The 14,798-nt window shown below is 36.5% G+C and overlaps 2 protein-coding genes across 2 annotated transcripts in view; both read right to left on the bottom strand.

Annotated features, from left to right (window-relative positions):
• Positions 1 to 14,798, bottom strand: part of LOC136247224 (uncharacterized) — a 137,931-nt gene that overhangs the window by 10,904 nt on the left and 112,229 nt on the right. The window contains exons 16-28 of the mRNA XM_066038860.1: positions 13,172 to 13,375; positions 12,787 to 12,903; positions 11,667 to 11,870; positions 6,212 to 6,550; positions 5,906 to 6,034; positions 3,436 to 3,666; positions 3,079 to 3,237; positions 2,344 to 2,532; positions 1,936 to 2,192; positions 1,343 to 1,583; positions 1,073 to 1,227; positions 589 to 763; positions 229 to 401 (exon numbers count right to left, since the gene is read on the bottom strand). Coding sequence (XP_065894932.1) covers positions 229 to 401; positions 589 to 763; positions 1,073 to 1,227; positions 1,343 to 1,583; positions 1,936 to 2,192; positions 2,344 to 2,532; positions 3,079 to 3,237; positions 3,436 to 3,666; positions 5,906 to 6,034; positions 6,212 to 6,550; positions 11,667 to 11,870; positions 12,787 to 12,903; positions 13,172 to 13,375 — 2,573 coding nt within the window. The remainder of the gene's footprint in view (positions 1 to 228; positions 402 to 588; positions 764 to 1,072; positions 1,228 to 1,342; positions 1,584 to 1,935; positions 2,193 to 2,343; positions 2,533 to 3,078; positions 3,238 to 3,435; positions 3,667 to 5,905; positions 6,035 to 6,211; positions 6,551 to 11,666; positions 11,871 to 12,786; positions 12,904 to 13,171; positions 13,376 to 14,798) is intronic.
• LOC136244709 (melatonin receptor type 1C-like) lies at positions 7,803 to 9,130 on the bottom strand. Its single transcript, XM_066036246.1, has one exon. It carries the CDS (start codon positions 8,892 to 8,894, stop codon positions 7,899 to 7,901), a length of 996 nt encoding a protein of 331 aa, XP_065892318.1. The 5' UTR covers positions 8,895 to 9,130; the 3' UTR covers positions 7,803 to 7,898.

The raw sequence follows: 14,798 nt of genomic DNA, 5'->3' as shown, positions 1-14,798 counted from the left end.
AAGGATTTTAATATAATATATGTTTGAATATATATATATATATATATATTTTTTTTTTTTTACATACAATTAAGCCAGAAAAAATTTGTAATGTGGCATTAAACAGTGACTTAGAAGCCATTCTGAATGTAGAACTATACACAGTTTGACATGTCTAAAATCAATACATGGCATAATAGAAGGACACACAAAAGGTGGTCAATATCAACAGGTTCTGCTAGTACACACCTTTGAACTGTCAAGTGTTTCAGTCTCTGCCATTTGCGGTTCACCACCTCCATGTGTTCTTGGATGGCTTCTTGGTTTATATGACCTCCTCCAGTGCCAGCGATCAGCTCCAGTGCTCTCTGCTTGACAGTAATTAATGTATCTTCTTGAGTGTCTATCTCCAGCCTCATCTCCTATAGTGACAAGGACATAGTCAGTCAGTCAGTCAGTCAGTCAGTCAGTCAGTCAGTCAGTCAGTCAGTCAGTCAGTCAGTCAGTCAGTCAGTCAGTCAGTCAGTCAGTCAGTCAGTCAGTCAGTCAGTCAGTCAGTCAGTCAGTCAGTCAGTCAGTCACACTGAGATACACAAACAGACTACACACTTTCAGTTGTTCCATTTCTTTCTTTACAGACTTCATGTCACTCTTAGCCAGAGGCAAGAACTGGTCAGTCTTCAACAGCCACTCATTCAGCCAATGAAGACACTGTTTGTGCACCTCATAGAAGACTTGCCAACGTAGCCACAGTGCACTGAATATCGGCTTGACCTCCAGGAACCTTTAGTGGATAGAACAGCAAGTAAAAAGAGCAAACCACAAAACTGAGTGAGCATGTATGTACAAGTAGTACTAAAAATGACATGCTTGTATGGGAATTCTTATAAACATTAATGGCAGAAAAAGTAAACAATTTTAATCTACCCAATATGACTAAAGTTAAATATTCCAGTACGAGATCTTTTATTGTATAATATGCACTCAACATAATAGGCTGTTAGTATTGCAACTCTTGTACAGCAAGCAATGGCACATTTATTAAGGCTATATGCATGAATGGTGTGTACACTTCATTGAAATTCTCACTCACTTTTCTTCAAATGTGTCCCAGTCTTCCTGTAGTAGACGCATTTGACTCTCCAGGTAAGCATTAGAGGTGGCAGAGTTGATGTCTAGTAGACCACGAGTTAGTTTCTGTAACTCAGTCAGTTGACCAGAATAATGCATCATCTCCTCTGAGAGACGCTACACCATAAAATGGATAATAACATTGTGAATAACATCGCTCTCACCATTTTGACCTATGTACACTGTATTACACAATGCACACACACACGCACGCACACACGCACACACACACCTTATATTTCTTCATTTCACTATCAATATCCATCAGAGACATCATGGCACCAAGATGTTCAAATGGAGGATTACAGTAAGAGTTAGCCTCAGTCAAGAAGGTCACCAGTCCAGTACGTAACGTCTCAAAATATCTCCACTTCTCCAGCAGTGCATTAAGTATCCTCTTCTTAGCACACAGCACACACCAAGTACTCTTCCAAAGAGCAAACAACTTGATGATGGATGCCGGTAACTTGTAACTGTAGAGATAGGGAGGAATGTAACTCTACTATGTAAACGTTTGTACGTGTTACGTAAGTGCTTATTTGTGACATATAATATTTATTGAGCTTAGTGACCACTTAATGCTAATTTGTTAGGTGCCAAACACAGCTTTAGGGGTTAAAAGATCAGCCCCCACTAGGGACAATCTTGTTATTAAAACAGTGTATGTTGATGTCATACATTAGATATTTTATTGTGACCCTATTGTAGTGATTCTGCCATAATAATGTAGTATTTATTAAAAAATGAGGTGCCATTTGTGTTACACAAAACCCATGCAAGCATTCCTTATTGAAGATAAATAGCACATGTTATATTACAACTCACGATGTTCTATAGTGTCCTGGTAGTGTAGCAGATTTGTTACTAGATCTGATGGTGATCATTTCAGAATGGTTGGTAGACTGACTGATGGTTGATGATCGATGATGATGTAACTTGTCAATATCATGTGATACCGGACGGACGGCATCAATGTAGTCGTAACTCTTAGATGAAGGATGCTTCCTTCTTGATGCTTGTTTGCTGGCATTTTTGACTTGTTTTAGAATAGCACCAGCAACTTTCATCTTGTATTCCAGACACTATTGAAAGACCAAATATGTAATAAGACACAAAAAACACACAAAAAAGTATATATATATATATATATATGGGCATCTAAGACTTTGCCTCAGGAATAGCAATTCCACATACAAACACACAACATCAACCTAACACACACACACCACTTACTCTTAGCTGAGATAACTGTATTCTCAGCTGGTGGGTGTGTCCCATGATCATGTGATCTGGTTTCAGTTCCTCCTGTACATTAACAATCAGACTGATCAGTACATGCGATGTGTGGGGTGTGTCACCGGTGACATCATTAGATAACAAACTAGGTAGACTACGACTGTTAACACCTCCTGATGGTATACACTACAAGGTGGAACAATAAAGTACAAACACATATAGCATGAATACAAGTTTTTTTTTTTTTTTTCACATAAACACAATTATAGCAACCAAACATGAACATCGTATGCTTTGAAAAGTATTTCATAGTCAGGAAACTAGCTAATGGTCTAACTTGGGCTAGCATGAATACATACATTTAAGACCTTGAAATAAAGACACCTTTCTTAATAGAAATACTTCAGTATATTCTAAGTATGTGGATTAGAAGATTCAATTGTATTGCACAATTGGGTATGGGATATTATGATAAAGGCATGACTACAGCATTGTTTATTTATTTATTATTTATTTATTAATGCTTTACAGCACAAGTGCTGAAGGTCTGTAGGACGCCTGGTCCTACAGCCTGCTCAAAGACTTTAGCTATATGTACATGGGAAATTTACAATTTCATCCCAAACAAAGAAGTTTCCAGGCAGGAGATACTACGTACATACCAGGTGTACAGTCTATTTGTGATATAATAAACCCTTATATTATCGTACCTAACCATACAACTCTACTCACCATACTACACACATCATCCCATTGTTGTAAGGTGGTGTTGACTTTTGTCTCAAACTGGTTTAGTTCCTCTTGTGGAGCTGGTAACTTCAATATCTCATTAGCAAGATTCTGTACTGACTTCACTCTGTGTTGTTTAGCCCCAATTAGCTGACAATTAGCCTGACAAAAAGAAAACAGATTAGTGAAATAAATGATTTTATTAACACATACATATAACAGTAATCATGCATTAGAGTATAGTAGGATATATCAATATGTTTTGGACTACTAAAACATCCCCACATTAACAAATCTGACAGCTTTCAATCCTTCAATTCTAAGCATGTATACATGTATGTAAAGTAACACTACACACACCTGTAATCTTGTTAGTTCTTCAGGGTTGGGTAAGGTATTATTGGCATCTTCTGTTCTGGAAAGTGACTTGCCGGAGGATTTCAGTAGATGTCTTGTGTCAGTCAACCACAACCTGAAGTCATGCCACTTGTGGTAGAACTGCTTGAGTAGAGCCAGTCTTGAATACAATGTTGTCTCTATCATGTGTAAATCCTCCGTGTGTGATAGTAGCATCCCATTGAGATGACTAACCTGTAGATGTGTAGAAAGTATTACCAGTAAGCTTATGTGTGAACGAACGAACGTTTGTGTGAAATAAACTTTCACAGTTTTTGTAAACTGGGTGAAATTGTTATGGTGTTCACTTTGTTCGTTGAAAGTGAATGGCAAAATAGATTATAGAGAAGTTGTGAACAATAATCTTGTGAACAGTTTATACAATTTTTTAGATAATAGTATTATTTTGATAGAATTTTCAACCTTTTCACATGTTTGTGTTTACAAAGCAATGAAAACAAATGATAACTCTGAAAAAGTGAAGAAGAAGATTAAGCATATAAGTATAGCTGTGGGCATTGTAAGGGTTTATATAGCCTTTAACCCTTTTGCTACCACACATGCATACTGTGATATGGACACTGATGATGGAGGATGGACCGTGGTACAGAGAAATAGAGCAGAAAGTGAAGTCAGTTTTGACAGGAACTGGACTGAATACGAAGAGCATTACTGGTGAAACACTAACAATCTCCTATCCACAGTTAACCACCTCATTTTTGGAATCAAATGACAAGTCTAATATGTACATAAGGCTATAGAGAGCAGTCTCAACAACATTCGACTGAATTAAACCATTTCTTCACAATAGTAGAGGTGGTCCCAAAAAGGAAGGTGTCTAACCATTACCATAGTGACATGTGACATGAGCTAATGAAGCCAGACAACTTGTAAGAGCATCAATAGGAAGTCATAATTAAGTGTTACCACTTTTGGAAAGAATGTGATATCAGAAGGTAAGAAAAATGGCGAAGTGAAATTCCTAAGTTAAAGTACAACATATACAACTAATTGTAAACCTTCTAAATGTGATATGTGTTTACTATAAATTGCTTCATTCCGAAGCTATGGCACAAAAGGAGCAGAATAAAGAACTAGCAAATTTGCAGCAATGAAGGAAGTTATAAAGCTTGTTTTATTAACACTGTCATTTACAATCATCACTGCTGATGAACGTTTCCAGAACCTGGTTGAACAGTGTAATATGGTGAGGACAACATGTACTCCAGCCATGGTAACCATCAACAGCTGCTGTGACCTCACTAGCTTTCCATTGAGTGTTGCACCTTCTAGTGTCTATGAGATAGACATTGATTGTTCAGATGTGTGTGCAGACAACTTTGCTACTCAACATGTCTACTGTGACATGAACACCACTGATGGAGGGTGGACTGTCATACAGAGAAATACGGTAGGGGGAGAAACAGATTTTAATAGGGATTGGGTAGATTACGAAGAAGGATTGGAGACCTACAAAAAGATTTCTGGTATGGTCTGAAGAAGTTACACTGTATGACACGAAACGGGCAATGGGAACTGAGAGTAGATTTTCAACGTACAACTGATGGTCCTTTCTTTTTCATCCACTACACTAACTTCAGTGTGGGTAACACTACTGCAGAATATCCATTGATGATTGGAGGATACACTGGGACAGGTGCTAACACATTTTCTCCACAAAACGTGAGGAAGTTTTCCACTTGAGATAACGACAATGATTTTCTGAATGCAAATTGTGCATTAAACTTTGCTGCTGGCTGGTGGTACAGGGGAAGCTGTCGATCAGGTGATCTCAACCTCAACAGGCCAACTCCAATTTTAATAGGAGGTTTGGTGTTTACAGAGATGAAGATACGTCAAAAAAAAAACTGCATAACAGCTTGAGTACATAGAAACTTACAGCTTCTAGTATGTAAACCATTCAATACAAAGTAGTGATCAACACACACACACACACACACACACAACATATGTAGCTACGTATATAGAAATCGTATGTCTTTCTAACATCATTTTGACATGGTGAATTAAGCTAATCGTTAATTGCAAGATTGGGGTTATCATAAGGAAGGAGAGGAGAATATGGGCTGAACTATCAAGCAAAAATGAATGGTACGCATGCATTAAGAGGAAGCCTGCAATGTCACAATACCAGGATCTTATTACCCGCATCATCTCTAGCAAACAAATTTATACATACAAATAGCTATATGAGAGAAAGATTACGTCAACAAGTTTCTCTCCCCTTGCAGTTTCTCAGAGCTACAAAAAAATACTCTAATAGTACAACCACCCTTGTAAACTGATAGCTAACTGATGTGATAACGGAGATTCCACTATACACTACATACACTAACACTACACATACTTGACAATACATACTATATGGATTTATTGTACATATATACACCGATCACACAATCCAATGGTTTACCTGTTGCTCCAACATTTGATAGTTCTGAGCTTGACATGTGGTCAATACCTCAACACTGACATGTCTGAATAAACACTGTATGATCTCTTGCAGTACAGCCTGTATCTTCTTGGATTGTTGGAGATGTTTCTGAAATAAGTTAACACCACTTGTAAAATAATAGCTTAATACGTATCATGTAAATCTGTCTCCAGTTGATTGTAGTCTTCATGTACACATTACATACACACACTAACACTTACACACACTACACACACTCACACGCACACACACACACACACACACACACGGCACACACATTATTACCTGACACATTGCATGTTTCCTTTTAACATCCCCTAGCTCCACACCAACAATAGACAACACATCCACTCCATCACCAATCACATCCACCTCTCTCTCACACAGACGTACAACATGACCACACAACACTCTCTCATCACATAACAATGTCAACTGCTCCACCACAGTCAGCCAGCCCTCCTGAATATTACTCTTCTTAGTACACAAATCTGATACAATTTTAGATTGTGGTGTTGTATTTCTAAGTGATGCAGAAGGCATTGTTGATGCTACGAATGTGTCAATCTGTTGTAATAGGTTGTGCTTGATGTCAGCTTTAGACATGAACAAGTGATGAAGTTCCTACGATCAAAACATTACAGAAATTTTAAAGATTAGTTAAGCAACAAGTCTGCATAGTATGTACATAAAGATTATAAATTGTTGCAAATAATGTTCTATAACACATGTTATTAATAAGGGTTCATAATATCTGTTAAGACATCCGTGACACCTTCAGAATCTTGTTATAATAGAATTTCAAACTGTACTAACAAACCACAAAGTAGATTTTGGAGACTACATACTTATCGAGTTTGGAAAAGTAGAGTTTCATATTGGAATGCAGTTCACATTATATTATGTATTATAAGGCATCCTGAGCCTTTAATAAAAATCCCATTTCCAATCAAACAGCTTATCTTTTTATTAACTATATAAATAACGTAGTTAAGAAAAGAGATAAGCTGCACTAAAGTAGTTTAGATATAATGTGTACTAAAGTAATGTACACATTATATAAGATAAGCTACTTTAAACTACTTTATACTCTACATTATATAAGATAAGCTAATTTACACATTATATAAGATAAGCTACTTTAGTGCAGCTTATGAGATAAGCTGCACTAAAGTAGTTTAGATATAATGTGTAAACTTTAACATGGTTACAGAGGTCTGGATCATTAAAATGTACATGACTAATAAAACACAATAGCATACAGAGTTGAAATCATTGCATTCGTCATAAACAGGCAAATCCTTTACTGGGTAGGTTATCTATGCAATGAACAAAACAGTGAAAAAGTAACAGTCTACTTTTCAGACTCTTCTATCTCACTTACATTAATTTAGTGCAATAAAACAAAACCTTCTCATTTTGTTGCTTGCCTTATAACAGTGATCAATAAAAAGATATAAAAAAATTACAGATTGCATGCCGTGAGACAAGTATAAGGTTGTTGCTGTAGCAAATTCATAATAAAAGATCTGACCAACTCTGTTCTTTAAAACAAATGCTTAGCTACTCTTTTAGTAGCTTCATTTTATGTACACGTTTCAGGCCTCCCAGTTTTAGGTGCCTTTCCAAAAAAATGTTACATTGGCGTAGTTGACAGGATCACGTCCACAAGTACCTTAACCATTTTGTAACAGCTGTTATAGCATATGATCGTGGGTTTCACTTTTAGCTTATTAACAGCTGTGTACGTAATGTAGAAGATTTTAACACAACATTACACCTAACAGTGCTTCTGTTGCAAACAAATACAACTAACACAACACCATTATTTAACAAACACCACAGTGCCAGCAATTCAATGACATGGTGGAAAAAATCTGTTGTACACTGTATATATACATGTAACCAGTTACACAATAATATATTGCTAATAGTTATATCATGAGCGTGGTGCAGTTGCTATAGTGTTTTGCTAACACCCGGTACATAACCGTCGCATCAACTTAACCATCGGCTCTCGGATTTGTTTGAAGCACACTCCATAAACTACAATATGAAGAAGTGGGTGGAATAATATGATGTTTGGTCTAACGACATACTCCATGACGTTGTAGTAGACTTTATTGTTCAACCATATCCTTCCAGGAATGTACAGTCCAGTGAACAGTAAGCTGGACATTGAATTTCCTATTAGGATTATCAACAAAGTTAGCATGGGCTTTAGATGCTTCTTGAATTGTTGCAGCTTGCGTTGTAAGTCTTCATCTTGTGCAGTCCTTTGTGACAACCTCACTCGCTTTTGGATTCGCCTACGAAACTGGTAAGCCTTGATAGCCAAGTATAGGTTTAGTGATGTGGTGACTACAGCTTCCATAAAGATGGGGATAGCATAAGGTATGATGATTACCAGAAACTGCCCACCAGTCAAGATACATATGCCATATTCAGGGAATTCAGAGCCATCTGAGATAAACAGAGTATGAAACGAAACTATTACTGCTAACAGCCATGAGACACAGATCATTCCAACTACAACACGGCAGGTCATGATATGCTTGTACCGCAAAGGAAAGCCGATAGCTATCACTTTATCAACAGATATCATTATGAATGTTGTGTGGTAAGCTATCACTGGATGGTACACAAAGTTTAACAGTCCACAGTGGATTACATTTGTTCCAGCAGCAAACCCAACAATGGCTATACCAGCTGGTATAGTATTCCACAGTGCCAACATTATATCAGCAATCATCACGTTAGCTATCAGGAAGTTACGAGACTGATGCAAACACCTCGTCTTCTTGATGGTAACACAAACCAAACTAGCCATTGATATAATGATCAGTGTTGTGATCAACTTGAATGCCAGAGAAATGTAAGGGAAGGCTGCATGTATGATAGGTCCTTCTTGATCTGTGACGTTGCTTTGATTGTGATCTTGATCATCTCCTGATCCAGAGTAATACATCTTTAAATGTTCCTTCAATCACGCTACTGTCAACTCTCTAACCGCACAAATGTGAGAAATTAGAATCGACAAAAGTTTTTGTGTAGCCTCAGTACAAAAGAAAAGTGTTACTGGTAATGCTTTGTTGAGGATTTGTGTTAAAACACTTCAGTGAGATCAAACTGACATTGTTAAGACAAAAGTGCTTTACTGCTAATAGCAGCTTTGTAGTGTTGATGTGATATCTTTGCACATATTTGATAATTTTCTAACCATGTTATTCATGCTCTCAGTATGAGTTCCATGAACTATACAGTTCAACTATATCATTGAAAAGTTAAACAATAATTATATGGATGTAGTGCTGTGTTCACAGGATTTTACAAGTGGAAGAAATTTTGCAACTAAGACTGTTGCAATATAGCTTACTCTTTGTCAATCAATAAACTTTGTTTTTCTAAGCAATCAAACAAACACTTCACGAGACATGCCTGTTTGTAACCACCAATGTAAATTGGCAAAAGTATTGTACGTTTCCAATTTGTTTTCTAGTTTCTGGATTATGCAGGTTTAGTGTGTGTATCATTGTTGTTGCTTGAAAAAGCTTTCATTTTAAACTCAGTATAAAATGTACCAAATGGATAAGACTACAAGTAGCTAGTATTCATCAGCACTCGATCGATAACTCTAGAGAGTAGTTGAATACTAAAAAAATATGATCATCAAGATTTCAGCCCTAATATGGATGTATGTACTCATGTCAACAGCGCACCCCATCCAGAGTAAACAGTCAACTCCACCTATTTTCATTGATGTACAATAATCCCTTGGTTATCAAACATTAGTTTTCAACTTGAAGAATGATTTAGCTCACCCATTCTAACAAGACACATTTATGTAATTGTGAAATAGTCCGCAAAAGATCCAGATATCCCATAAAGGAAATTCCTATAGGTGCGTCAGTTTCAGAACTACCGCATTATGCTACGAAATATACAAAACTGTTTATAATGAGTCAAAATTCATTATAATGCTACACTATCACACAAAATCACATCTTCACAACAAACACGATTGTTGTTGTTGTTTACAAGGTTGCTTTGATAAATCAAACAACCTTGACAAAAATTTCATACTCTTTTCATAGAGATGAAGATTCGACCAAAGGATTGTATCATTTGTGGGATCTTAGTCCACCATACTTCTTTTATAGTGGTCACTATCACTTTCACTTGTGGGTTTTAGTTTATTTTTATCAAACACTCAAGTTAAGACTGAAACAAATTCTTGACTAATTTGATATTTCAATCACTATTTGTGCCCATTGTTTATCTATTGTGTCATATCTCCTTCAAGAAATTAAAGTGATCTTCACCAATAATAATGTTGAACACTGTTTTTACTGACTGATTTTATACTGGTTAGCAACCTATATCCAATGTTGTTTAGCGAACAGCATTTAATAAACACATTTTTAAAAACTGAAGTATGTATGTTACAAGCCTTCATTAGCATAGAATCAAAAACACTTTTTCCTAATTCAGTGCTGCACCAGTCTTAAATAAAATACTAGTAAACAAAATAATTAGGCAAATAACAGATATATTATCTGTTTTCTATAGATACGAATTAAAATTACATTAAAATCAAGTCAGAGGTATTATTGCTTACATATTTAAGAGTTCGTAATAATGTTGTATGAATTATTGACATAATCTTGTGTTATATATGTTCAAAAATGTGCTTTATAAAATAATCAATTTTTGCAGTTTCACGGCACTATGCTACCGAAGTAGGAGTGCCTACAAAAATTAAAGTAATCTTAATAGTGAATTCTGGTATGGACTACAGATCTCACACATTGCTTAACCAATCAACATTCCTTGTAAAGCTACAGCACTTTTATAATCAACCATAAAGTTTTTGATTGTGGATTTCAGTTTATTCCAAATTATGCCAACTATTCAATTGCAACACATCGCCTTGAAATTGTCTTATTCAGGGATCCCGTTGTTTATTTGGACTTGTTTTACCAAAGTTCAGACTTTGCCATGTTATATGACTTTGTTGTGGTTATTATTATTATGCAAACAACAGCCGAGTTCTTTATTTCACAGGTACTATTTAGATGTATGGTTACTAAGTAATTTTGTGTATAGTCAGTGATTTAGCCAGTAATTACCAAGAATTCAGCCATCAATAATACTTTAGCATTTGTATTTAGCAATTTTTTTTTGTCAAAATAAGCTGATGGTACCTAGCCAATATGTGGTTGTATTAGGTAACTATATTTTACAAATATTTAGGGAATTTATATAATGGTTGGTAAATACAGGAAGCCAAAATCCTAAAACACTAGTAATATGTAGTCCAGGTAAGTGTCAAGAGTTACACTATTGGGATCTGGAACCTCCTTTGGGTTAAACTTGAATGTACGCAACTTCCAAGTGAGAATTTCAGGTATCACCAATACAAGCCTAATAGCTTTCCACTTCCTTGGCACATGCTACAATACTGTAGGAGTACCTTTCAAAAATTATAAAGAAATGGCCTGAAGTAGAGGAGGTCCAACACGAACTGTCTCACTGAAAATGTTGTGAACCACACAAACAATTGCTTTTATTTCACCACTTGCTAATACTGATTGTGGGTTTTAGTTTATACTAAACCACTCATGGAATACAAACTGCAATGTCCAAAGAAACTGAGAGAGGTAATTACAATGCTGCTTTCCATGAGTGTGAAAACAAAAAAAAATTACATAACATGCATAGTGAAATAGATTTAACTTACCCTAACTCTTTCTACAGTTTCACGATAGCCAAAGAGTTCTTTCCATTCTAAAAATTTCTTGGCATCTTCTACATACTTCAGTAGACCATTGAGTTGGCCATAGAACTCTCCAATCTCTCGTTCTCGTTCGTGTAATTGTCTCATCTTTTCAGCAGCTTTAAGATTGACCTTCTGCCACAGGGTGGCCACATCAAACAGGTAGACCTAGAGATCACATAGAAATTCTTTAACAGTCATAAGAGAGAAGCAACCTGATTCACATACACACACTCAATTTATTAGCTTTTATGCCACAGCAAGTTGAAATACTCGAATTTCGTTGACTACTTACAGGTATCTAAATCCTGTAGATCCCTTGTTCATGTCTCAATAGATTCCTGTCTATGGGGCGATACAAAACACGGCAATTAAGCGCCTGTAACATTGGTAACACATGGGCGTTTAACTGGATAGTAAGTGCCGTTACAACTTGTTCTACTCACGAACGCTACATTTCTCGTGTTACAAGCAGCTGGGAAGGTACAACAAGCAGCAGCGAAGATACACGAATGAGCTGTGGTCTAAATTAGTTAGACATCAAAACACAGGATTCTACGTAATTTAGAAACCCTCAGGCCCTGTAGTAGCACCCTCGCTTCGGTTGTGCACCACAACACAGGGGCCTTCGGGTTCCTAAATTCCATAGAACCCTGTGTTTCGATGTCTAACTATTATATAACTAACATAGTAAACCTACTGCCCTGAAGCATGGTAAGTCATAAACACGCTAGTCCCATGTAGAGTAAAATGCATACAGCATAGAGCCAAGTTTTAAATAAACACTACATCGCTCTCCACTGAACATCTAGTTAGTCATAGTTTCTAATATCTGCATGCAATGTGAAGCAAATAGCACCCTATAGCCTTAAGTTTTAAACTTAAATCTGTAAAAACAGAGTGTAGTGTAGATTCCAGGGTAACGAATGCCGGTGTCATAATATATGAGCGCCTGCCTAGTATAGTTGCTGACCTTGTTTAAATAGTGTAAACAATTGTTTAAAAAGATATATTTACTAGGTCCACAAGTCAAGGCAATGTGATATATGCATGCATGTGTACCAATACAAGTGATACAACCCACCTCTAGTGATTGTTTCAACTTGGCTGGTATGCCACTGTTAGCCTCAAGGAAGGTAGAACATTGATTATTCAGTGACTCTAATATCTTGTGTTGTTCTAATGTCTCTGACTGGATAGTCTAAAGTACAAAGGGTAAGAACATGTGTGATAAGTACATTCCATACTTCCGAGTTTTCATGATAGATATTACCCTCACAACAACTATAACACAGTTCAATAAAGGTGTTGATAAGAGTTCAAAGGAAGATGTTAAAGCAAATAAAAGATAAAGACAGGACAGTAAACAATACCCATAACAACATCAGCAATAACAACAATAACAAAAGGGGTAAGAACACAACCAATATAGTCACTTAGTTACAAATACACAATAGGATTGTACTTACTTGACACTTATCAATGGAGAAGTGTACCTCTTCAATATCAGGTATTGGTGGTAGTTGAGTAGAATTCATCCGATCAACCAGTTCTAACAACTCAAAGTTTAGCGCATCAACTTGTGAGAGTAATTGCTGCATTTCAACTTGTTTATCTCTGTCCATCTGTACACTAGATAACTGGAGGTGTATACTCTTCCTCTTAGATTTGTCCTAGTGAGTAAACAATGAAGTATATTATTGATGTAAACTCTGCTGCTAGTACAATACACACACACTGTACATGCACACATACACACAGAGCACAGAGATGGCACTTAAATTGCTTGATCCGACTATTTATGCTAGCAAAAACTTGTGTCTTATACCAAGATACCTTCATTTCAGCAGCTTTAAGCCACATTAGTATCGTACCGTATCTATACTTTACAAGAAAGTATCGAATATCAGATCGAATCAAAAATCCTAGTATCACCCATCCTTATTGAGCAATCGAGAAAGTATAAAAGCTAGTCATGGTTGTCAACAGAGGTTTCAGTTGTCAACAGAGGTTTCAGGCTTGTGCCAAAAATTCATATCTACAGATACACAATCTACTTCATTACTAAATCAAGTTTCAACCTTTAACCTTTATAAGAACACTTGTCAGATTTGATTGTGGGATTGATAATTCGCCAAAATAAGTACTGATGATCTATAGGATGTGTCTGCAATTGATACAGGCATAAAACCTTTCGCCTTTGTGTATGCTGCATGTTTTGTAATTGTTTTGTTTTGCCAGTATACCTTAATTCTTGAACTTAAGTATACATTTGCTTCATTGACAAAATGGGCAGAACTAATCATCAAAGTACAATATCAATTAATTGATGCATTTCAATTATTCAGAATTCAATAATTACATTAGGCTTTAACCACCATTTTCCATACATTCAAAGAGTACGGTACAGGAGGAGGAAATAAGATCAGACGTACGCCATTAATAATCATATGGTGGATCTAAAAGATGATGTAAGAATGATTTTATATCACTGGCTAATAGTTCATGTGAACTGTTACCCTGAAGACTGCACATCTAATAGCTCATGTGAGCTGTTACCCTGAAGACATATACGTCTAATAGCTCAAGTGAGCTGTTACCCTGAAGACTATACGTCTAATGTTAGTGAAGAACTACTCAGTGAGATCAAGACACACGATAGTGTGTCGTGCGGCCCAAGAAGCCAGCGCGCCACACCGTGAGTATATTTACAGGAAGAAAGTAAACGCGATTTTCACACCTTTGTAGCTCCGTTATTCCTTATCCTATTGAAACCAAAGTTGCTACAGAAATGCCGGCTAGGTAGGGGAGTCCACATACCAAATTTGAAGAAAATCGTTCCAGCCATTTCCGAGATACGAGCGGCCAAAGTTCGGGTTTTTTTTCTTCGTTTTTTTTTCTTCTCTCTACTTCTTTTCAGACACTTTGCAAAATCCGCAATAAAACACGAATGCGTGCTTGGATCGGGCTGAAATTTGACACACTTAAAGGGCTCATTAAGGCGAATCTCAGTACCAAGTTTGGTAGGAATCCGATGAACATTCACGGAGTTATGACCAATTATTTGCATAAAATAAGGTCGAAGGTCTGTCACGC

Source organism: Dysidea avara, chromosome 2 (genome assembly GCF_963678975.1).
Source record: "Dysidea avara chromosome 2, odDysAvar1.4, whole genome shotgun sequence".
Lineage (NCBI taxonomy): Eukaryota > Metazoa > Porifera > Demospongiae > Dictyoceratida > Dysideidae > Dysidea > Dysidea avara.
This window is presented reverse-complemented; position numbering and strand designations above follow the sequence as displayed.